This window comes from Dryobates pubescens, chromosome 38, assembly GCF_014839835.1.
Source record: "Dryobates pubescens isolate bDryPub1 chromosome 38, bDryPub1.pri, whole genome shotgun sequence".
NCBI lineage: Eukaryota > Metazoa > Chordata > Aves > Piciformes > Picidae > Dryobates > Dryobates pubescens.
In genome coordinates this window covers 1,967,643-1,992,457 of record NC_071649.1, presented here as the reverse complement: position 1 = coordinate 1,992,457, position 24,815 = coordinate 1,967,643, and the positions used below count along the sequence as shown (strand labels likewise).

General features: G+C 51.9%; 1 protein-coding gene across 3 annotated transcripts; it reads left to right on the top strand.

The window, feature by feature from the left end:
* The first annotated feature begins 577 nt into the window (after nucleotides 1–577).
* Nucleotides 578–23,712, top strand: MATCAP2 (microtubule associated tyrosine carboxypeptidase 2). Of its 3 annotated transcripts, none has more exons than XM_054177153.1 (7): nucleotides 578–740; nucleotides 6,984–7,666; nucleotides 14,875–15,018; nucleotides 15,688–15,820; nucleotides 17,670–17,975; nucleotides 18,924–19,021; nucleotides 23,486–23,712. In XM_054177153.1, exons 1-7 carry the CDS (start codon nucleotides 716–718, stop codon nucleotides 23,645–23,647), a joined length of 1,551 nt encoding a protein of 516 aa, XP_054033128.1. In that variant the 5' UTR covers nucleotides 578–715; the 3' UTR covers nucleotides 23,648–23,712. The 3 variants fall into 3 exon arrangements, with proteins under 3 accessions (XP_054033128.1, XP_054033129.1, XP_054033130.1); XM_054177154.1 differs by having other exon boundaries at nucleotides 17,670–17,922; nucleotides 23,486–23,597; XM_054177155.1 differs by lacking the exon at nucleotides 17,670–17,975.
* Nucleotides 23,713–24,815: the final 1,103 nt, after the last annotated feature.

The window sequence follows — 24,815 nt, the reverse complement described above, 5'->3', positions numbered from 1 at the left end:
CAGGTCCATGTCTGTCCTGGGCTGAGGGCTCCAGAGCTGGACACAGCAGTGCAGATGGCTTCTCAACCTGCTGGCTGTGCTGCTTTTGATGCAGCCCGGGTACAGTTGGGCTTTCTGAGCTGTGAGCACACGTTGCTGTCTCATCTCCAGCTTTTCATCCACCAGTACCTCAAGTTCACCCCAGGGCTGGTCTCAATTCCTTCATCCTCCAGCCTGGATCAATACCAGGATAGCTTTGCCCCATGTGCAGGACCTGACCTCCTGAGGTTCACACGGGCCCACTTCTCCAGCTTGTCCAGGCGCCTCTGGACCTGTTGCTGGCACCTCACACCGAGCCGTCCCGGTGTGACACGGGGGACGATGGTTTTTTGGCTGCAGCTTGGTACCCAGCTGGCCGGGGCCATCCCGGGACACCGATGTGGCCTCTCCATCCCCCGCACTACAGCTCCCAGGGTGCAGCTCGCCCCTGGCCTGGCCACGCCGCAGCTCGGGCGTCCCGGAACCTGTAGTGTGCAGGGCGGGCCGGGCGCTGGGCTCCGGGGCCGGGGCGGCGGCAGGGCTCGGGTGAGACGGCGAGACCGGCAAAGCCGGCGCCGCGCCCAGCGCCGCCTCCCCCCGGGGCTCGCCGCTCCTCCCCGCACGGGAGGCGGCAGCCCACCGCCCGCGCAGGGCGGGAGGCCAGCGGGGAGAACGGCGGCGGTGCCGGCGGAGCACCATGCTGGAGTCCATCCGTGTCACCGGTGAGTACCGCTCCCGGGCCGGCAGCCTGCGGCGGGACCGGGCACCGGGCGGCTTGGGCGTTACCGGCTTGGCGAGGGGCTTGCGGTGGCAGGAGGAGGGGGCACTGGGGCGCTTTGACGCCCGGCGAGGTGCCGAGGGGTGTCCGTGAGCGTAGCCGCTCCGTGGGGACCGGGGCACGCTGCCTCGCGTCTCCCTGTCCTGAGGAAGGGCGGTGCGAAGCTGGCTGCCCGAGGGCCCTGCGCCCGGCCAGGCACAGCGGGGAGCGGACACCCAACTATCAGCAGGGCGAGGGGTGCAAGGTGCAAACAAACCCGCTGGTAGAGCACAGTACACATGACGTGGGTGCCTTTCCCGGCTTGACTCTCTGCTTTGCCCTTTTTGCAGCTAACTTGCCAAATCTTTATGACCCGCGCCTATCACACCTTGTATTTCGACTACAAAAGCCTAAGGTGGAAGGAAGGGGCTTGTGTGGTGTCAAACCCTCTTCCCATCAGGGCTGTGTGTATGCAGGAAAAATCTGCAACACCGTTGCTGCTGCTGAATACGTTTTTCACTCGGATGTTTTCCTTGTCTGCATTTGGCATCATCTCATTGTGTCATTTCTTCAGCTGCCTCAAGCCGATGTTATTCTGTCGTGGGGAAATCTGTCTAGATGAGAGCTAGTAGAGAGATCTTCCAGCTCACAGAGGTGTCTCACCATCCCCTCATGCACCACTGTCCCAGTCAGAATCAGTATTTCTTACAGCTACTCTTTTTGTTCTGGTGTGTAGTTTACACACTGCTCCATCTGTGCGTGGGTAGGAGTAGAAATAAAGTCCGTGGAATCAGACAGAGCATCCCTAGGGCTGTGCAACAAGAGCTGCAATCTTCAAGGATTAAGATTGCTCAAAAGGAAAGAGTTATTTGAGGTCTATCCTCCCCCATCAAATACTCCAGCATGTAGCTGGGCTGCCGTTGAGCGCGCTAGAGCTTTGCTTGGATGGGAATTTCATCCTGGGCTGGTCTGTCTGTAAATCAATTGTGTGATTAGATCCTGGGTCTATTGAATGAAGCAGAGTTTGTTAGTTGATTCCATTAGGGCCAGTTCTTCACTTCTAGTTGTTGTTACTGTGCTATATAATTTAATTTGAGAGAGTTGGCAAGTTATTCACAGATGCTGGCAGTTAATAAATCAGACATAAAAAGCTGGCTTGTGGTTGAAACATGCCCTTGTTCTTGCAGCCCTGTTGCATGACAGGAGGAAAGCAAGGAGGTGGATATCTTTTAGGGGGGAAATTATCACAGTATACTGTGATAATTCTTAGGTTAAACATCAAAACAGTTAACCACTAGCTGTGAAAGTAGAAAGTAGCAGCACAGAATCACAGAATTGTCATGGTTGGAAGGAACCTCAAGGATCAGCCAGTTCCAACCCCCCTGCCATGGGCACCTCACACTAGAGCAGGCTGCTCAGAGCCACATCCAGCCTGGCCTTAAAATCCTCCAGGGATGAGGCTTCCGTCACCTCCCTGGGCAACCTGCTCCATAAAGCTTTTTGCAGGAGCTCACTGGCTAATTCTACAGCAAAACCATTTTCAGTCACAGAGGTTCCAGTGCTGTGGAGTTTGAGTTGCCTGACCCTTTCTACTCAAATCAAGGCTGTTTGTAAACCTTCAAGGTGTTTTATAGTGGTGAGGAAACTGGTCTGTTCTCCCAGGCAGCCAGTACCAGAACAAGAGGACACAGTCTCAGGCTGCTCCAGGGGAGGTTTAGGCTGGAGGTTAGGAGGAAGTTTTACACAGAGAGAGTGATTGCCCATTGGAATGGGCTGCCCAGGGAGGTGGTGGATCGCCATCCTTGGAGGTGTTCAGGAGGAGACTTGACAGGGTGCTTGGTTGCATGGTTTAGTTGGTTGGGTGGTGTTGGATGACAGGTTGGACACGATCTTGAAGGTCTCTTCCAACCTGGTTTATTCTATTCTATTCTATTCATAGCGTAGACAGATAGATGGATAGATAGAGAGGATTCTGATCAGATTCTGTTATTCCACAGACACAAGTATTTGACACAGACACAAGTATTTGAGAGGCAGTGGAACAGTATGGATACATAAATCTCTCCATTGCCTGCTTGTTGCAGGATATTCCTTCTACAGCCCTCTGCACCCACAGACCATAGAGCCTAGGGCTCATAAACTCCCTGTAGCTGCTAGTCCATTCACAGCACCTCATTATTGAAGCTTAAGAAAGGGTCTTTGCAATGTAGTTGTGCACTTGCATAATGTAGCAAAGGAGGAATCTTGCTTGCCATGTCTATATACTTTCCTCTCCTTTTTCTCAGTTTCAAATGCCACTGTTTCCTTGTTGCTCACATTGCTCGAATTCCTGTACATTAGAAAAATCAAGTCAAAGCTCTTTGGTTCTGATTTTGGACAAAAAGAAATCATACAATCAATTAGGTTGGAAAAGGCCTCAGAGATCATCAAGTCCAACCTATCACCCAACACCTCCTGACAACTAAACCATGGCTCCAAGTGCCACATCCAAGCCTTTCTTGAACACCTCCAGGGATGGTGACTCCACCACCTCCCTGGGCAGCACATTCCAATGGCCAATCTCTCTTGCTGGGAAGAACTTTCTCCTCACCTTCAGCCTAAACTTCCTCTGGCACAGCTTGAGACTGTGTCCTCTTGTTCTGGTGCTGCTTGCCTGGGAGAAGAGCCCAACCCCCACCTGGCTACAACCTCCCTTCAGGTAGTTGTAGAGAGCAAGGTCTCCCCTGAGCCTCCTCTTCTCCAGGCTAAGCAACCCCAGCTCCCACAGCTTCTCCTCATAGGGCTTGTGCCCTTGTGTTCTAAAATGCTCACTGCCCAGCATCCTGGTGGTGTGTTTGATGCTCTCACCCTGGCTACATGTTTGATGCTTTTTCCTTCCGATGGGAACCGTGGTTCCTCACCACGACAGCTCATGGTAAAGCAAAGTAAGCCAGGCAGGCAAGTTGTCTTGTATGTAATGAGGGGGATCTGACAGAATTTGAGTAGGAATGCCAAGGAGCATGTTCCTGTGCCAAGTGTAGAAAGAGGATTCACAAACTTACTGTGAAAGAAAACTGAGCTTGCATTCTTTAGTAGGAGGGAATGATGCAGTGCTCCTATCTTCCTCTCTACTCCACTCTGGTGAGACTGTGTCCAGTTCTGGAGCCTCTGTTGCAGGAAGGATCTGGAGGTGCTGGAAGGTGTCCAGAGAAGGGCCACGAGGATGAGCAAAGGGCTGGAGCTTCTCTCCTATGAGGACAGACTGAGAGAGTTGGGGTTGTTCATTCTGGAGAAGAGAAGGCTCCGAGGTGACCTAATTGTGGCCTTCCAGGATCTGAAGGGGGCTACAGGAAAGCTGGGGAGAGACTTCTGAGGGTGTCAGGGAGTGATAGAACTGGGGGGGATGGAACAGAACTAGAAATGGGTAGATTCAGATTGGATGTTAGGAAGAAGTTGTTCCCCATGAGGGTGGTGAGAGACTGGCACAGGTTGCCCAGGGAGGTGGTGGAAGCCTCATCCCTGGAGGTTTTGAAGGCCAGGCTGGCTGTGGCTGTGAGCAAGCTGCTGTAGTGTGAGGTGTCCCTGGCCATGGCAGGGGGGTTGGAACTGGCTGATCCTTGAGGTCACTTCCAACCCTGACAATTCTATGATTTTATCTCTCTTTTTCCAGTGTAGAAAACACCCAGGCTGTAGTTTTCCCTTCATATGATCATGCAGATGGGACCTCTGTCTTTTTAGGACAGCATTTTTCAGGAGAACCAAAGATCACAGGTTGACATGGAGCTGACACAGAGGTCCAGGAGCATAAAATAGGTTGTCCTGGTGCTTGTATCAGGAGCAAAATCTAATTTTCCTTTGAAAACAAAGCTGAAATGAAGCTACCATAAATTAAACTACCATAGATTATTAATTTATTTCCCCCCCCACCCTAGGAGGCATTTAATGATTTCTTGCTAATGTTCCATTCAGAGTATAATTACTGTATGTGAAGTAATTACAGCTCAGCTATGTATATCTGTGGGCTAAAGCTCAAATCCCTTTTGCAGGCTTTAATCAAGCTCTGGCCACATCTCCTGCTCTTTGGATCCTTTTGTTTTAGGAGCAGCAGTAGGAGGCATTTCTCTGTGGCAGGATTCATTTGTGCCATTCCTCCCAGCTCATAGAATAGAATAGAATAGAATAGAATAGAATAGAATAGAATAGAATAGAATAGAATAGAATAGAATAGAATAGAATAGACCAGGTTGCAAGAGACCTTTGAGATCATCAGATCCAACCCATCATCCAACACTACCTAATCAACTAAACCATAGCACCAAGCACCCCATCAAGTCTCCTCCTAAACACCTCCAGTGATGGCAACTCCACCACCTCCCCAGGTAGCCCGTTTCACTGGGCAATCGCTCTCTCCATACAGAATTTCTTCCTAACATCCAGTCTAAACCTCCTCTGGCACAGCTTGAGACTGTGTCCTCTTGTTCTGGTGCTGGTTGCCTGGGAGAAGAGACCAGCCTCCACCTGTCTACATAGCTTCCTGCTCAAGCAGAGGGGGGTTGACTATAGGACCTTCAGAGGTCCCTTCCCATCCCTATCATTCTGTGATTATCAGTTTCACAGGTAGCCAACTCAGGTCAGCTGTTCTGGCTGGCTCAGAGATGCTAGCAACCTGCAGACCATGGCTAGTCTAGGATCCTGTCCCAGGAAGACCAGGACAATGGCACAACAACTTTCCCAATAGTCAAGAAGGTTTTCAATAGGAAGCTAAGAAGACTTTCAGTGTACTTAGAACCTAGTACTCATACACATCCATAGTTTTAGATACTGAAAGATCCAGTTCTGGAGTCCATATTACAGGAAGGATCTGGAGGTGCTGGAAGGTGTCCAGAGAAGGGCCACGAATGTTCTAGGATGAACTGGTTGGTGAGAGGAGATGGTTAGAGCTAGCTAGTGAAGAGAGTTCTTTCTAACAAACCAGGACAAACAGCACAGTTTTAAACCTCAGTGACTTTTTTTTGTGCAGCTGCCCTGTGCCAGAGACCTGGCTTCCTGGTCAGAGCAAGAGAGGTGGCTCTGTGCACTGAAGGAATCTTACTTGCATAGAATCATAGAATGGTCTGGGCTGGAGGGGACCTCCGAAGGTCATCCAGTCCAATTCCCTCTGCAATCAGCTGGGACATAGAATCTTAGAATTGTTAGGGCAGGAAGGGACCTCAAGGATCATCCACTTCCAACCCCCTGCCATGGCCAGGGACACCTCACACTACAGCAGCTTGCTCACAGCCACAGCCAGCCTGGCTGCAAAAACCTCCAGGGATGAGGCTTCCACCACCTCCCTGGGCAACCTGTGCCAGTCTCTCACCACCCTCATGGGGAATAATTTCTTCCTAACATCCAATCTGAACCTACCCATTTCTAGTTTGGTTCCATTCCCCCCAGTCCTATCACTCCCTGACACCCTCCAAAGTCCCTCCCCACCTTTATTGTAGCCCCCTTCAGATACTGCAAGGCCACAATTAGGTCTTCTCTGGGCCTTCTCTTCTCCAGACTGAACAGCCCCAACTCCCTCAGTCTGTCCTCATTGCAGAGCTGCTCCAGCCCTCTGCTCATCCTTGTGGCCCTTCTCTGGACACCTTCCAGCACCTCCAGATTCTTCCTGGAATAGAGGCTGCATGTGTGGTCTCAGCAGAGCAGAGCAGAGGGGGAGAATCACCTCCCTGGCTCTGCTTCTCTTGCTGCAGCCCAGGCTCTGGTTGGCTTTCCGGGCTGCAAGTGCTCACTGCTGGCTCATGTTGAGCTTCTCATCCACCAGCACCCCCAGATCCTTTTTTTCAGGCTCTCAAGCCAGTCCCTGCCTAGCCTTTATCCGTGCCTGGGATTGCCCTGACCCAGCTTCAGGACCTTGCCCTTGTTCTTGTTGAACCTCATGAGGTTGTCATGGGCTCAGCTCTGCAGCCTGTCAGGGTCCTGCTCATGTAATAGTAAACAGAAAGTCCTACACTTGTTTTGCTGGATCTTCTAAGCCCCAGTCTGATTGTCCAGAAGTGATAGACACACACAAGCCCCCCACGTGTCTAGAAGTCAAGGTTAACTTGGTGTGCCTGCAGTTCAGTTCTGTGTTTCATTTATGTTGCAGTTCTGAGTTCTTAAGGTTAGTTTTGCTGTGTGAAAGGACCAAACTTGTCCACAGCATCTCTTTATGTTTTTGTTTTCCCCTCTCCCCTCCATGCAGAAAAACTTCACTGGCCTAAGACAGAGCTTTCTAAGAAATCAATCCTGAGCCTAGAAGTACACAAGCTGAACATCAACAATGAGAACAGCCTCCAGCACCCGCCTCCTGGCATCCTTAAGGACATCTTTACCACCGGAACCAGCAGCTACAACGTCCTCCTGCAGAGCAAAGAGGAGAAGAAGCACCACGCTCAAAAGCAGCCGGCTGCTCACCACAAGAAGCACAGGAAAGCCCCCAGGTGCTCTGCCGCCTCCCGGGGCGGCGAGCAGCGCAAAATCCCGGGGCCGCTGCCCTTGCTGAGCGGCGGCTGGTACCGCGCCGGCCCCCAGCCCTCCGGCGGCCTCCCCGGCCCGGGCGCCGCCGGCGCGAAGCTCCCCAGCGGCATCGCGGTGTCGGGGGGCGGCGCGGCGCTGCCTTCCCGACCCAGAGGCAGAGCCAAGAGGCATTTACACCCGGCCAAGCCGAAGCACTCGCAGAGCTCGAGGAGCCCCGGGAAAGAAGGGGATGCCCCCGGGCAGAAGCTCTGCTTGCTGACTGCCATCAAGCCTTGCAACGTGGAGCAGGAGAAGGAGAAATTCTTCAAGTCGGACTTCACGTACAACCCTCAGTTTGAGTATGCAAATCCTGCTCTGCCAAACGTGTTAGCTAAGCACAGTCATGCATCTGACAGGTTTCTTAAGCAGGTATAGTTGCCTTGCCCCCCTCCCACCCCCTCATTTTTCACTGTTTGGGTTTTTTAAGCCCTACGTCTCTTAAGGTGCAGTTTGGCTTTGTTTGTGGCAACTTGCTTCTCCTTTTCATCCTCCTGCACCCTGCATTCATGAAAGATGACAATACAGTAGTAGAACTGAAAATGGGGGGGGTTTGTTGATTAAAAAATGGAAAGCTTTTCTAATGGTTCCAGGCTTCTGGAGGAAAAGGCACAGTTCCTTATCAAATGGGTTTACAGGAGGCATAAGTGAATTCCAGAAAGCTTTTTAGGCAATGAAGCAGAGGCCAATAGAGGGGAAAATGCCTCAATAGGCTTTAATGAAGAGGGGGGGGGGGAAAAGCCAAGTAGAAATCCTGCCAATCCTCTTGGTGACACAGGGATTGGGAGGGGATAGGAGTTATTTGAGGTCATAGTTATTGGATAAGCATATGTTGATGTTCCTTCTTTTAATCAACTTTGAAAGGATATTTGCATATACATTAAGCTCAATCAAGCAGTGCTAAATTTCATTCTAGAGGGAAGTAACATTTTAAAAGACTCTCCCTCCTTGGTTTTTGTTTCTTTCCCTTACTCTGCAGCCACACTGCTAACATGCTACAGATGCTCCCATCCTGTGTAACTCATTCCTTGGCTTCTGTGAGTTATCAAAACCCAAAACCCAGCAGGAGCAACAAACCCATGCTTTCAACTTTGACCTAAGTGACAAAAACCCCACTGCTTATTAATATCATACCAGGACCAGTCCTCTTTCCACTATTAGAATGAATATGGTTAAGTCTGACAAACTTTTCTAAATGGAGACTCTCTTGCTTCAAGTGATATTTAACTTGGAAAGAGATCCTGCTGCACCATGAGCTATCCTTTGTGATGTGAATATTGGCCATTGGAATGTGCTGCCCAGGGAGGTGGTGGAGTCACCATCCCTGGAGGTGTTTGAAAAAGGCTTGGATGTGGCACTTGGAGCCATGGTTTAGTTGTCAGGAGGTGTTAGGTGGCAGGTTGGACTTGATGATCTCAGAGGTCTTTTCCAACCTTCTTGATTCTATGATTTCACTTAACATCCCCTCCCCAAATTCCTAGTGAAGAGGATCCCAGGATGTTAGGGGTTGGAAGGTACCCCAAAGATCATTGAGTCCAACCCCCCTGCAGAGCAGGGCCATAGTATCCAGCACAGGTCACACAGGAACACATCCAGACAGGGCTGGAACAGGCTCCAGAGAAGGAGACTCCACAACCTCTCTGGGCAGCCTGCTTCAGGGCTCTGTGACCCTCTCAGTGAAGAAGTTACTCCTGATACTGAGGTATCATAGTATCAGTCAGGGTTGGAAGGAACCACCAGGATCATCTAGTTCCAACCCCCCTGCTGTGGGCAAGGACACCCCACACTAGATCAGGCTGGCCAGAGCCTCATCCAGCCTGGGCTTAAACACCTCTACTAGATCAGGTTGCCCAGAGCCCTGCTGAGCATCACCTTGAACATCTCTAGGGATGAGACCCCAACCATCTCCCTGGGCAACTTGTCCCAGTGTTCCACCCCCTTCATGGTATCACAGTATCACAGTAACTAAGGTTGGAAGAGACCCCAAGGATCATCAAGTCCAACCTGTTCCAACAGACCTCACAACTAGACCATGGCACCAAGTGCCACGTCCAATCTCCCCTTGAACACCTCCAGGAACGGTGACTCCACCACCTCCCTGGGCAGCACATCCCAATGACGAACAACTCGCTCAGTGAAGAACTTTTTCCTCACCTCGAGTCTAAACCTCCCCTGGCACAGCTTGAGACTGTGTCCCCTTGTTCTGGTGCTGGTTGCCTGGGAGAAGAGACCAGAACTTGTTCCTAGCATCCAATCTAAATCTACTCTTCTCTCATTTCAAACCACTGCCCCTCACCCTATCCCCACAGGCCTCTGTAAACAGTCCCTCTGCAGCCTCCTTGTAAGCCCCTTCAGGTGCTAGAAGGCTGCTCTTGGATCTCCCAGAGTCTTCTCTTTCCCCAGGCTGAACCACCCCAGCTGCCTCAGGCTGTCCTCAGAATCTAATGTTTCCTGCACCAAGGAGGATGCAAATTCTTTCATCGAATTTAATTCAAGCTGCAGCAGTTCTCAGCAAGAAAAGCTCTTCTTCAAAGATAGCTCCTCAAAATGCTGAACACCAATCTCTTGCTCTTGACATAAATGACCAGAAAGAAGCAGCTTTTAACACAGCTCCCAGCCCAGCAGATGGCACTCACTCAATTTTGTCTACCACTAGCTTCAGAAATGTTCCTCTCCATGCAGATCTGAGTTTACAGGAAGGCAGGAAGCCTATTTTTATACAGACAGGTTGGATGAGGTCTTGAGCAAGCTGATCTGGTGTAAGGTGTCCCTGCCCGTGGCAGCAGGGTTGGAACTAGATGATCTTTAAGGTCTTTAGAGCTACCAGGATGACTAAGGGACTGGAGCACTACCTGATGAGGAGAGGCTGAGAGATCTCTGGAGAAGAGTGGACTGATGGGGGGGTTTAATAAATGTTTATAAGTATCTGAGGGATGGGGGTCAGGAGGGAGGGGACAGGCTCTGCTCAGTTGCACCCTGGGATAGGACAAGGGGCAATGGATATAAACTGCAGCACAGCAGGTTCCACCTCAACATGAGGAGGAACTTCTTCACTGGGGGGGTCACAGAGCACTGGAACAGGGAGGAGTTTGCAGTCTCCCTCTCTGGAGATATTCAAAACCCACCTGGATGTGTTCCTGTGTGATCTGCTCTAGTTTGTATCCATTGCCCCTTGTCCTACCACAGGGTGCAACTGAGAAGAGCCTGCGCCCTGGGATAGGACCAGGGCAATGGATGTAAGCTGCAGCACAGGAGGTTCCACCTCAACATGAGGAGGAGCTTCTTCACTGTGAGGGTGACAGAGCCCTGGAGCAGGCTGCCCAGAGAGGTTGTGGAGTCTCCTCTGGAGACTTTCAAGCTCCATCTGGCTGTGTTCCTGTGTGACCTGTGCTGGATTGTCTGGTCCTGCTCTGGCAGTGGGGGTTGGACTTGGTCCCATGCTGTGTCCCTTCCAACCCAAACCATTCTATGAAGCTATGAACATATATATATTTAAATAACACTTTTGTTATGGAAGTAATCTGCCCCCATGAGAACAAACAATCCAACCCCAGCCCACCACCACCACTACCCACCAGGAAACCACTACCAACCCAACCCCTTGCTTTCAACTTGGACCTGAGAGACAAACCCCAGTGCTTATCTGTATAATGACAGAACCATCCTCTTCCCACACTGGTTTTATCACCATGCTTTGGAAAGGCAGTATTGAACTCTGACAAGCTTTTCCAAACAGGGAACCTCATGTCACAGGGGATACAGGACAAGGGGCAGTGGGGACAAACTGGAACACAGGAGATTCCCATCTGAACAGGAGCAAATATTTCTCTGAGGGTGCCAGGGCACTGGGAAGAGGCTGCCCAGAGAGGCTATGGAGTCTCCTTCCCTGGAGACTTTCAAACCCCAGCTGGACACAATCCTGTGCAACCAGCTCCAGGTGAACCTGCTTCAGCAGGGGGATTGGACTGGCTGATCTCCAGAGGTCCCTTCCAGCCCCCTCCCATTCTGTGATTGTGTGAACTGGTGGCACAGATCTCCAATGACCAAGAGCAGCTTTCTGTTTACACCTCACTTTCTGATTCATTATTGATGCTGGGCAGCATAAGCCCTCTGCTCCCATGTCAATAGAAACTTAACTGTGGAGTCTCAGGTGCACTGAGAATGGCAATCACAACAGTGAGACCCAGTAGGTAGATTCTCTGCTTGCAGATTGCTTAACACCCCCAAAATGATAGCCTTCTTTTTTTAAGCTAAGCCAAGCCTTTGTGTTGAAATAATCTACTCTAATTATGCTTCTTGAAAAAGAAATTCAGACCCAGCCAGGAGGCCCTTCCAGTTTAACAACAAGTATTAGAGGCAGGCAAAGAAATGCTAAACACCAGGTGCAGTATTTCTCTGGCATTCAGGTAAGTGATAGCCAGCAGGGTGAGGGAGGTGATTATGCCCTTCTAATCCACTCTGCTGAGACCCCACCTGGAGTGCTGCATCCAGTTCTGGAGTCTCCATTACAGGAAGGATCTGGAGGTGCTGGAAGGTGTCCAGGGAAGGGCCACAAGGACAAGCAGAGGGCTGGAGCTACTCTGCTGTGAGGACAGACTGGAGCTGTTCAGTCTGGAGAAGAGAAGGCTCCCAGGAGACCTAATTGTGGCCTTCCAGGATCTGAAGGGGGCTACAAGAAATCTGGGGAGGGACTTTTGAGGGTGTCAGAGAGTGATAGGATTGGGGGGATGGAGCACAACTGGAAGTGGGTAGATTGAGATTGGCTGTTAGGAAGAAGTTCCCCATGAGGGTGGTGAGAGACTGGCACAGGTTGCCCAGGGAGGTGGTGTCAGCCTCCTCCCTGGAGGTTTTTGCAGCCAGGCTGGCTGTGGCTGTGAGCAAGCTGCTGTAGTGTGAGGTGCCCCTGGCCATGGCAGGGGGGTTGGAACTAGCTGATCCTTGAGGTCCCTTCCAACCCTGACAATCCTAGGAGTCTATGATCTCACTCTGTTCACTTTTCTACAGGAGTTTAAGAGTGCCTCTTACTGGCATTTATGGATTTGGGTAGCAGTTTCTCAGGGTTGCTTGGTTTCAGCTTGAGAATTAAACAAAACAATCAGAATGAGCTGGTTAGTAACTGAGAGCTGGAAAATGAATCCTATTTTTTGTGGGCAATAAACCAGTCTGGAAACAACAAGCATCTTCCAACAGCTTCATGCAAGGATCTAAGTGTACTCTGTACAAAGAGATTCAGTCTGCACTATTTCCACCTTCATTAGCAGTGCTTTCTTTGCAGGAACAGCAAGGTTGGACTTGATGATCTCTGAGGTCTTTTCCAACCTTGTTGATTCTATGATGATTATTTTTCTTTTAAGAGTCATATCAGTCATTTTATTTTCTCTGTGAGGTTCTTGGAAGCTTCTGGTGCCTTGTCTATGACAAAAGCTGTTCCCTGTAGCTGGGCAAGAAGCATATTCTAGGCCATAATGGTGGGAAATGACACACTGGGAAGGAGATTTCTGGGGATGAGCATTTGGTACCTCACCAGGAGCATCTTCAACACACAGAGCTCAGATCACCTTATAGGCATTGTTCTGTTCCAGGCCATATTTTCTTCTAGGGGTTTGAGATGACACACTGGGAGGTAAATTTCTGGGCATAAGCAATTGGTACCTCACCAGTCACATCTTCCACATGCAGAGTTCAGATCATAGGCATTGTGCTCTGCCTTCCACCCCCAAGCAGCAGAAGTGTTGATCCTGCTTTGTCTGTCTAGTGAAACCTGCCTCTGTCATTTGGAAGGAAGTATGATGATTTAAATTAAAGGTTTCATTGAAAGCTCTGTGATTAAAGTTTCCTCTTCTCTCCCTTCTCCTTTCTGAAGGAAGATTTCATGGCAAGGAGATATTTTTTTGGTGGAAATGTTATTATTCTAGCTACAGGTCTGCCTGGCTAAGACTCAACTTTCCTGGATTAGAAACTGCCAAGAAATGAAGCCAGGTGACAGTGATAGAATCACAGAGGGTTGGAATCAATCAGGATTGGAAGGGACCTCAAGGATCAGCCAGTTCCAACCCCCCTGCCATGGCCAGGGACACCTCACACTACAGCAGCTTGCTCACAGCCACATCCAGCCTGACCTTCAAAACCTCCAGGGATGAGGCTTCCACCACCTCCCTGGGCAACCTGTGCCAGTCTCTCACCACCCTCGTGGGGAACAACTTCTTCCTAACATCCAAGCTGAATCTACCCACTTCTAGTTTTGCTCCATCCCCCCCAGTCCTATCACTCCCTGACACCCTCAGAAGTCCCTCCCCAGCTTTCTTGGAGCCCCCTTCAGATACTGCCATCGCTGATCTTTGTGAAGTTCTTCAGAGAAGCATAAAAAGAAACCTGCTGGCAATCTGCAAATGTCTTTATGACTTGGGACATCTGCTGAGACCACAGCTGGAATACTGTGCCCAGTTTGGGGCTCCTCAGTTCAAGAGAGAGCTGCTGGAGAGGGTGTAATAGAGAGCAAAACTTGAACATCTCTCCTGTGAAGAGAGACTGAGAGCTCTGAGGCTGTTTAATCTGGAGAAGAGAAGGCTGAGAGAGATCTCAGAGAGATCTGATCAATGTCTATCAATATCTGAGGGGTGGGGGTCAGGATGAAGGTGCCAGGCTCTGTTTAATGGTGCCCAGTGATAGGGCAATGTACAAACTGGAACACAGGAGGTTCCACCTCAGCATGAAGAGACTCTTCTTTGGGGTGAGGGTGACAGAGCCCTGGAGCAGGCTGCCCAGAGAAGTTGTGGAGAATTTCAAAACCCTCCTGGATGCATTCCTGGGTGGCCTGCCCTGGGTGATCCTGCTTTAGCAGCAGGGGGTGGACTGGATGATCTCTGGGGGTCCCTTCCAACCCCTAACATTCTGTGATTCACAAGGCAACTGTGCAACATTCCCCAGTTTAAAGAGAAAAGAGGTAAACATGACATTGATAATCTGGGTTGAGCTGATGTACATGGGTCCAAGATGAGCTGATCAGAATCTTCCCCCCCAGTACTTTGGTGTTAGCCTGAAGCTGGTATAAACTGATTCCAGAGTGTGTCAGCCTGTACCTAATGGCTGTGGCTTGATAGTGACTCCCAATGAGTTAGGGAAAAAAAGCAGAAAGATTTAAGAAAACCAACAGAGATATTGAGAGGGAGGGAAGGATATAGATCTAGCAACCTGATCTAGTGTGAGGTGTCCCTGCCCATGCCAGGGGGATTGGAACTGGGTGATTCCTGAGGTCCCTTCCAACCCTGACAATTCTACCCCAGGATGACCACACACTGCTCAGACTCCCAGGAAGGTGAGATGGATTAGGAACTGGTTACACAGCAGTCCAAAGAGTGGTGGTCAATGGTGCCAAGTTCAGCTGGAGAGCTGTTAACCAGGGGAGTCCCCCAGGGATCAGTGCTGGGGGTTGGGACTGGATGATCCTTGAGGTCCCTTCCAACCCTGACAATTCTATGATCCCATGAATACCTATGGCCAGCCTGACACAGCCTTAGACTGATGCCTAGGAAACTTTCCACTGATTGAGTTCATATTTGCTGTGCATTTGTATTTTGTAGTCTATTAACATTATGGAGAGGACACTGCAGAAATATGGAAGCTATGAGAGGTTTGAGCAGGCCACTGGAGGCAGCTTGCTGACCAAAAGTCGCATCTGGAATCACGTCAGGAAGTACATGGTGAAAGAAGGCTGTCTTGGGGAGGTAAGTCCTGCACTGGGTCAGGAAAGAGACAGTTGGGAGCTTGATGGGAAAACCCCAAGGGTTTCACTGCCAGAAGAGTATTTGTTCTTCTGAAGTGGTGCTGCAGGTGCTGAGCACTCAGCCTGTGACAGGGGGGAAAGGGTTGGGAAAGGATAGCTGCTTTAGAGCACAGAGCTGCAGAATTTGAGAGCTCACCTGTCAAATACTTGAGGTAGAACTGAAGAACAAGTGATAGAAGGAGTAGACATGGCCTCAAGCTGCAGCAGAGGAGGTTTAGACTGGACATGAGAAGAAACTTCTTGTCTGCAAGGGTGCCCAAACATTGGAACAGGGGAGGTGGCCGAATCCCCAACCCTGGAGGTGTTTCAAAGAGGCAGAGAAGTGGTGCTGAGGGTCATGGTTTAGCCTCAGCCTTGGCAGAGCTAGAGAAGGGTTGGACTTGATATCTTAAAGGGCTTTCCCCACCCAAATGAGTCTATGAGTGTATGATCTCTGTAGATGTTAGACCTGAGGGCCCATTTGGGAGGCCGTTCCTCCATCACTGGAAGATTATTCCATCCGTTGCTTTTTGATCCTGGCTGTGCCCAGTCTAACTCTTGACCAGCTGAATGCAGCAGGAATAGGGGTGAGAAGAGAGCCCTTTGCCTACCTGCCCTCTCTCATTTCCAGATCGTGGTCCACCTGACAGAGGACCTGCTGTCCCGAGCCTCCATGACGGTGGTGAACGGCCGCCCCACGCTCACCATCAACATCTCCACTGCACGAGAGCACTGGCTGGAGGGGATGCTGAGACACGAGATTGGTATGAGCAGGGCACGGGGCAGGGCCTGCAGGCATGCTGGCTGCCTCTGCAGGGATGGGCCAGGCACTGCACAGACACCCCAGCAGGGAAGGGCCCTCTCTAAAGAACCTGGCCTGGAAGCGTGCCTGGGGGAAGGAGAAACCTCTTGAATCACAGAGTGTTAGGGGTTGGAAGGGGCCTCCAAAGAGATCCAGTCCAGCTCCCCTGCCAGACAGGATCACAGGAAAGATCACAGGATGTTAGGGGTTGGAAGGGACCTCCAGAGATCTTCCAGTCCAACTCCCCTACCAGAGCAGGACCAGAGAATCCAGCACAGGTCACACAGGAACACATCCAGACGGGGCTGGAAAGCCTCCAGAGAAGGAGACTTCACAACCTCTCTGGGCAGCCTGCTACAGGGCTCTGTGACCCTCACAGTGAAGAGGTTCCTCCTCATGTTGAGGTGGAACTTCTTGTGCTGTAGTTTATATCCATTGCCCCTTGTCCTATCCCAGGCTGCAGACTCTTCTCAGTTGCACCCTGTGGTAGGATAAGGGGCAATGGATATAAACTAGAGCAGATCACACAGGAACACATCCAGGTGGGTACTGAATATCTCCAGAGAGAGAGGTTCCAAGCCCCTCCCTGGGCAGCCTGTTCCAGTGCTCTGTCACCCTCACAGTGGAAACTTTTTTCCTCACATTTCCATGGAACTTCCTATGCCTCAGCTTTGAGGAGCTAATCCTCTGGAGGATCCCTAGGGTTCCTGTGCAGCAGCATCTTGGGGCACTGCAAGCTTTTGCAGGGAGTCTACCAGTTAGTCCCACTTACTGCACTGAGGTTCCCAAGCCAAAGGAATCTTGGAGCAGGCAAAGTGTAACCCTTTCAGATGATGCCTGCCCAGAGGCTATGCTCCAGGGCATACCTTCTGTGCTGTCACTGCTCTGGGCTGTTTTGCTCATGAGAGACAGCTAAAGGCAGTCTGGAGTGAAAAATGACCAACCCAGGACCACTCAAGCTCAGCCCCAGCCATTAAACTGTACAAGCCTGCTTCTGTTCTGCTGCACTGGTTGCCAGTGTAGGCATGCTTTAGGGGTGAAGGATACACCCAGCAGCCTCTCAGCTGGTGTGAGACTCCCTTGAATTTTACATTGCACAAGGCTGGCCCAGCCCCATGGAAAATCTCTACAGCTTTTCAGGGAGTCTGCTTGAATGAAGTGCATCAGACCTGCAGAAGCCCTGCAGTGGCCTTGAACCACTGTGACTCACATTGTGAGGGGACACAGCCCCTGGCCAGGATGCAGTAGGGCTCTTCCAGCAGGCAGCACTTCTGCCCCTTGCCTTCGATTCTGCTCACCACAGTGCCTAGCCTGTGCTAGAGGCATTCAGTATGTAAGAGACTTGGAGAATTCCTTGCCACTGATGTGGGGAACTCAAGTCCTGCTGCCATTTGCATTTCTTAGGCATTTTGGGGAGCCCCACTTGCAGGCAGTTAGGATGTTAGGAACAAGTTCTGCACCATGAGGGTGGTGGAACAGGTTGTTCAGGGGGGTGGTTGAGGCTCCATCCCTGGAGACATTCAAGGTGAGGCTGGACAGGGCTAGTTGAGGACACCCCTGCTGACTGCAGAAGGGGTTGGACTGGATGACTTTTGGAGGTCCCTTCCAACCCAGAGCATTCTACGGTTCAGTAGGTAAATGCCCTGTGACCAACTTCCCCCATGACAGACTCCTCTGCTGCAGACCAGGCCCAGCTTGGCACTTTCCCCAGTGCCCAGCCTTCCGGCCTGGGCATCCCCTTCCTGTCAGTTTGCACTTTGCTCTGCTCACTGGGTGCCACCATGCTCAGTGCCTCCTCCCTTGCTTGGCAGGCACTCATTATTTCCGGGGGTTCAACAACAGCAGCCAGCCCTGGTGCACGTGGCACGGGCGCAGGAAGCACGGCCTGAAGCCCATCAACCCCACCGAGGAGGGCCTGGCCAGCATCCACAGCGTCCTCTTCCGCAAGGACCCCTTCCTCTGGAGGGCTGCCCTGCTCTACTACACAGTCTACCAGGCCAGCCAGATGTCCTTCAGCCAGCTCTTCCAGGACGTGGGCAAGTTTGTCAAGGACCCCAACACGAGGTGGGACTACTGCGTGCGAGCCAAGCGGGGCTGGACTGACACCTCGCAGCCAGGTGGGGCCCCTCTGCTGCCTGCCTGCAGCCTCTCACACCGTGACACCCTTGCAGAAGGGACAAGTGGGAGGCACAGGATGGAGCTGGTTAAAGGAGACCGCCAAGCTCAGCCAGTCCAGCCCTCGACCCTGCACTGCAGGGTCAGCACTAAGCCATGTCCCTGAGCACCAGCTCCACAGGCTGCTGGAACACCCCCAGGGGTGGTGACTCCAGTACTGCCCTGGGCAGAACATTCCAAGGTTTGAGAGGCCTTCCAGTGAAGAAATACTTCCTACCATCCAGCCTGAACCCTTCCCTGGTACAGCTTGGAACCACTGCCTCTGGTCCTGTCTCTTGCCACCAAGGAGCAGAGGCTGCCCCCTCCTCACTCCCAACCTCCCTTCAGGTAGTTGTAGAGAGCAATGAGGTCTCTCCTCAGCCTCCTCTTCTCCAGGCTGAACACCCCCAGCTCCCTCAGATGCTCCTCATAGGCCATGTGCCCCAGGCCCTTCTCTAGCCTCATGTTTGGTTATTTTCTCTGGCTGGAGGGTTTAGCCTTGTGGTTAGTTTTGGGGAAGGCTTTCAAGGACTGGGGTTTAAACATTGAGGGGTTTTCATAAACTTGTGCTGCTGATAGAATCTGAGAATGATTTGGTTTGGAAGGGACCTCCAGAGGTCATCCAGTCCAATCCACAACTAGATCAGCTTGCCCAGAGCCCTGTTGAGCCTCACCTTGACTATCTCCAGGGCTGGGGCCCCAACCACCTCCCTGGGCAACCTGTTGCAGTGTTCCACCACCCTCATGGTGCAGAACTTGTTCCTAACATCCAATCTAAATCTGCTCTTCCCTAGTTTGGAGCCATTGCCCCTTGTCCTGCCACTGCAGGCCTTGGTTCTGCCCAGAGTGGCTTTTGAGAATGAGCCTTGAAGACCCCCTGACAGAGTGCAATGTGTCTTGGTTCCTTTCAGGCTGTTTCAACAAGGACCAGGTGTACCTGGATGGCATCCTCCGAATCCTGAGGTACAGGGAGTCCATTGATTTCCATCTCCTGACAGCCCTTGGCAAGGTGGGTGGACTCCCTTCTCCCAAGGGGCACAGTTCTGTCACTGGGCCAGGCCTGCCTGGAAGAAGCTCTTGAGCCGCTGTGCTCTGATGTGGAAAGCTCTCCTCTGTGCACCACCTTGCATTAGCACCCTGCCAGCTACAACATATCTGCAGGGCCTAGAAGAATTTCTACCAGTTTCCCTTCATTCCTCACTTACCAGGTTAAGATTTTGTGGTCATGTGTCTCAGCCTTGCCTTTCCTCACTTTACAAGGCACTGGGAGGGACCTCAGAGATCATCTGCTCCAACCTCCCTACCATGGGCAGGGACACCTCTCAACCAGACTCAGCTGCTCAAGGCTTCATCCAGCCTGGCCTTCAACAGCCCCAGGCAGGAGGCAGCCACAGCCTCCCTGGGCAGCCTGTGCCAGAGTCTCACCATCCACATACTGAAGAAGCTCCTAAGCTCCAGTCTAAACCTACTCTCTCTCAAGATCATCTAGTCCAAGCCCCATGGTTAATGAAGTGGGCTCAGCTAGACCAGGTTGCCCAGGACCAGGTCCAGTTAGGCTTTTGGAATATCCCCACTTCTTCAATACTTCCACAACCTCTCTGGGAAGCCTGTGCCAGTGTTTTAAGCACCCTCACTGTGTTCAGACAGAATGTTGTGCCCCCCAGCTCTTGCCCTGCCAGTGGGGAATGCAGAGAAGAGCCCAGCTGCTTTGTCAGTCCTTGCTCCTTGCCCTCAGGTGTTTCTACACACTGGTAAAATTCCCCTGAGCCTTCTCTTCTCCTGGCTGAACAGTCCCAGCTTCCTCAGCCTTTCCTCACAGGAGAGATGCTCCAGTGCCTTAATCCCCCTAGTGACCCTCCACTGAGCCTGCTCCAGTCTCTCTCCATAAACTCTCAGGAAAAACAAGTTCTGTGAGCAGAGAAATGTGAAACTTGCCCTGAGCCCTAGCCTGTGGTCATTAGGGGTTTATCCAGACTCTAAAGAGTGATTTCCTTGTTTGGTGAGGGTAGAATAGGGGGACCAAGTCATTCCAAAGGGAGTATTAAGCCCAGCTGGTGTGTCTTCCAGGCTAAGAGCAAGGACACAGAAATTAAACATGGAAAAGCCCAGCAGAGAGGGAAGAAAATTCCCTGCCTTCTGAAGAGTCTCAGTGCTGCCTTGCAGCAGAAGCTCATCCTTCTCTGCATGCCTGCCTTGGGCATGGTGTCCTTGCAAATGCAACCAAAGCCACCAGTGTGCCCAGGTGGCCAAGAAGGCCAAGGGCATCCTGGCCTGCATCAGGAACAGTGTGGCCAGCAGGAGCAGGGAGGTCATTGTGCCCTGTGCTCAGCACTGGTTAGGCCACACCTTGAGTCCTGTGTCCAGTTCTGGGCTCCTCAGTTTAGGAAAGATGTTGAGTTGCTGCAAGGTGATCAATCTGCACACAGCTATTTTCAAAAGCCCAAGAGCTCTCACTTGGCAGCAGCAGGAAGATGTTGAGATGCTGGAAGGTGGCCAGAGAAGGGCAAGAAAGCTGGGGAGGGGTCTGGACACAGCCCTGTGAGGAGAGGCTGAGGGAGCTGGGGTTGCTTAGCCTGCAGAAGAGGAGGCTCAGGGGAGACCTTTCTGTCTACAGCTACCTGAAGGGAGGTTGTAGCCAGGTGGGGGGTTGGTCTCTTCTCCCAGGCAAGCAGCACCAGAACAAGAGGACACAGTCTCAAGCTGTGCCAGGGGAGGTTTAGGCTGGGGGTGAGGAGAAAGTTCTTCCCAGCAAGAGAGATTGGCCATTGGGATGTGCTGCCCAGGGAGGTGGTGGAGTCACCATCACTGGAGGTGTTCAAGAAGAGCCTGGATGAGACACTTGGTGCCATGGTTTAGTTGATCAGATGGTGTTGGATGATAGGTTGGACTGGATGATCTCAAAGGTCTTTTCCAACCTGGTTAACTCTGTATTCTGTAAAGCCTGAACAGAACAGGGGACAAAAGCAGTCCCCTGGGTGCTTTGGCAAGTAGGTAAAACAGCTGTGAAATCACAGCCCTGCATTTCAGACAGAGCAAGGCCAAAGCCTCTGTGTCCTCTGCTCTCATCTGAGTGCTGGAGCCCTGGGCTGATGGGGGCAGCCATGGCTCCCTGGTGCTTCTGACACTGCTTTCAGTGTGGCAGAGAGCAGTGTGTGGAAGCAGAACACATGCAAGCTGTTCAGTGTACCTACAAGTGACTGAGGAAAGGGCTTGAAGCCTGAGGAGAGAAGCTTTTAAGAAGCAGCAGCTTTGAAGCTGCAAACCATTCCTCTAGCAACCGCATGCAGGGGAAGAGAGCTGGAATGCAGATGCTGGAGTGCAGATGTTGGAGTGCAGCATCTCTGCCAGGGTCTGAAACAGCAAAAGGAGCCAAGTGTCACCTCCTACTGTGTTTCCCACAGATGTGAGCATGTGGCAAAGAGCCTCAGCAAGCCTGGTTTAGCCTCAGCCTTTTTTAACCTGGGCCAATGATTTCAATTCCATGTGGGAAGGGAGACAACCTCCTGCCACAGTGGGTGAGATTTTGTGTTCAGGCTCCTCAGGATGTCAGCTTTGTCCTTTTGTTTTAGCAACTGCAAGGCCTGAGGCAATTCATCCTATTCAAACCATGCCTGGGGTCACAGGGCCTTGTTTCTTGCTTGCAGCAGTAAATCATAGAATCACAGAGCTGTCAGGCTTGGAAGGGACCTCAAGGATCAGCCAGTTCCAACCCCCTGCCATGGCCAGGGACACCTCACACTACAGCAGCTTGCTCACAGCCACATCCAGCCTGGCCTTCAAAACCTCCAGGGATGAGGCTTCCACCACCTCCCTGGGCAGCCTGTGCCGGGGTCTCCATGTCACCACCAGAGATGTGAAGCAAGTCTGGTCCCAGTACTGATCCCTGAGGGACTCCACTTGGCCAGGAGAGGGAAAGGTTCCTTCCTCTTTCCTTTGGGAGGAGAAGAGGCAGGATTTCAGGGTGAGGCAGGAAGGAAGGTCAGTATTTAATCTCTTTCAGTGCTGTTATCTCCAGACTGAGAGGAGACAGCTCCTCCACATCGACTTCCACGTGTGGTGTTCAGCTCTCATGCCACACCACCTTCAAGCAGCAGCCTGGGCATGGCTGTGGGTTTGGTTTCTGTCACTGCAGCTGAAAACACACACAAGGCTACCCAGATGCACCTTCATTCTCCTTCTGGGCTTTGTTGCCAGGAGCCTCAGTGAGATGCACCTCTCTCTGCCTGCCCCTGTGGATCAGGCTTAGCAACCAGGATGACACTGCCCTACCTTACCAGAGAGCCCTCCTGTGCCCTTCACACACTCATGCTCACTTGAATCTTTCCTGAGCAGAAACCACCACCTGCTGAGGTGGCAGGCTGCTTCCAGGGAAGCCAGGCTGGGCCCTGCTCAGCTCCTGAGAAGGAACATGGGCTCAAAAAGGTTGAAAGGAGCAGGCTTCACCCTCAAGCCACCTGGCACAAGCCTGTGGGGAGGAAATAGGCTGTGCCAGTCGGTAAGCACAGCCAGGCTGGTGGGCTTTGCCAGCACATATGCTTCTGTCTGCAGGGTGCCCAGCAATGCACAGCTTGTAGACAAAGCAGCAACCACACACATTTCATCAGGCTGGAGAGCTGCCCAAAGAGTCCTCTGCTGGGTTTGCAGGGCAGCTTGTGTAGCTGTTGCACAGCCAAAGCTTTCGTCCTTTCTGCACCATCATTCACAGCACCTTGAGCTGCTGCTACCTCAGGACTTGAAGTCCTAATTTGCAGCACCATAAGACTATACAGAAGACCTCAGCAGTCATTAGAAAAAGGCCCTCTAGTAGCTGGGAAATGTTTGAGCGCCACTCCTGCACCCAGAAGGTTCTGATGCCAAGAGGCAAACCCAATCTCTACCCTATCATCGAATCATAGAATCAATAAGGTTGGAAGAGACCTCAAAGATCATCAAGTCCAACCTATTACCTAATGCCTAACACCTCCTGACAACTAAACCATGGCTCCAAGTGCCACATCCAGTCCTTTCTTGAACACCTCCAGGGATGGTGACTCCACCACCTCCCTGGGCAGCACATTCCCATGGCCAATCTCTCTTGCTGGGAAGAATTTCTTCCTCACCTCCAGCCTAAACCTCCCCTGGCACAGCTTGAGACTGTGTCCTCTTGTTCTGGTGCTGCTTGCCTGGGAGAAGAGACCAACCCCCTCCTGTCTACAACCTCCCTTCAGGGAGTTGTAGATGGCACTAAGGTCTCCCCCTGAGCCTCCTCTTCTCCAGGCTAAGCAACCCCAGCTCCCTCAGCCTCTCCTCACAGGGCTGTGCTCCAGACCCCTCCCCAGCCTCCTTGCCCTTCTCTGTACACGTGTGCCTGCCCATGGCAGGGGGGTTGGAACTGGATGATCCCTGGGGTCTCTCTGATGCTAAGAGGATTCAGAGGTGCAGCAGAGAGGGGCCAGGACTACAATGCAGAACTCAGCCACGTCCTTCCTTGCAGATCTCCTACGAGGACGTGGAGCGCCTGAAGGGCCTGGCCGTGACTGAGAACAGGAGGGTGCCACACTTCCTGCAGGACCATGCCCGCTACATGGAGCACCTGCAGAAGATCATGGATGTCAATGAACTGACTGATGAGGAGCTCCAGGATCTCATCAATTAGCCACAGGAGCCCACCAGTCCCTTGACTCGGGGAGGCTGTGCATCTGCCCCTCCCAGAGCTTGCAGAAGTGGGCTAAGGGGAGGTGGGGAGGGAGGGAGGGAAGGGAAGGGTGGACAGAAGATGTGGAATTGAGAGCAAGGCCTTTTGTGTTCCCTTTGGATTGTGAAGCCACACTGATTATTTTTGAGGAGTTTGTTTTAGAAGAGTTTGGTTTAGAATTCAGCTTAGGAGTTGCCCTGCAGTGCTGTGTCCAGCCACCTACTCTGGTTTGTGTGCTTGGGTGTAGAGCTTGACACTGCCTGTGGTAATATCCTGCCTTTTCCCACAGGTTTAGAGGTGGAGGAGGTGAGAAAGAAGAGAAATTCCCCCTGGTACATGGCTTTCACAGCTCATGACAACAGAAGTGCTGTAGATCACTCTGCATTGCTGTCTGCCTCACCCTTACCCATCAGGTCAGAGAGGGAAGCCCTGCAAACGCTGCACAGCAGCAGGGTTTGAGCTCTGTGGTGCTACTGAAGGGGGGTTTTGTTTTACTGGCAGACTCAGCTTTTACAGAAACCAAGGCAGGTGTTGCTGTTTTAAAGGCTGTCAGCAGGCAGCAAAGTTCTCCCCCATTATCCCCTCAGAAAGTGACACTCTTCCACCTCTTCAGCTGTTCAGTCTGGTTAGCTGGACTCTGAAAAGGGGCAGGAGCAGAGCATGCCCAGGAAGCTCAACACAGCAGAGTTTTGGGAGGAGAACTGGGCAGAAGTGTGGGGTGAGCTGCTTGAAACAGATGCAGGGACACGATTCACCAGAGCTAGCACCACTCACTCCTGCTCCGGGCCAGCTTTTCGAGCAGTACCTCCATGCTGCAGCAGGCTTGAGCTGGCAGAGCTTGTTGAAGAAGCAGGATGTGAATGGGGGGTGGGGGGGAAAGAAAGACTCACAAGTGCCCTTTCCCTCTGTGCCAAGGGAAGTGCTGCACCGCTCTGAAGCAGCCTTGCCTCTGTGTTAACTGCTGCTGCTATAGCCCGAGGCAAGGATCAGGGTTGTCAGGCTTGGAAGGGACCTCAAGGATCATCCAGTTCCAACCCCACCTGCCATGAGCAGGAGCACCTCTCAGCCAGACTCAGCTGCTCAAGGCCTCATCCAGCCTGGCCTTCAACACCCCCAGGCAGGAGGCATC

Coding starts and splice junctions, on each gene's coding strand:
- MATCAP2 (XM_054177153.1), top strand. CDS start 716: ATGCTGGAGTCCATCCGTGTCACCG. Junction 7,667..14,874: donor CTGACAGGTTTCTTAAGCAG/GTATAGTTGCCT, acceptor TGTATTTTGTAG/TCTATTAACATTATGGAGAG. Junction 15,821..17,669: donor GATGCTGAGACACGAGATTG/GTATGAGCAGGG, acceptor CTTGCTTGGCAG/GCACTCATTATTTCCGGGGG.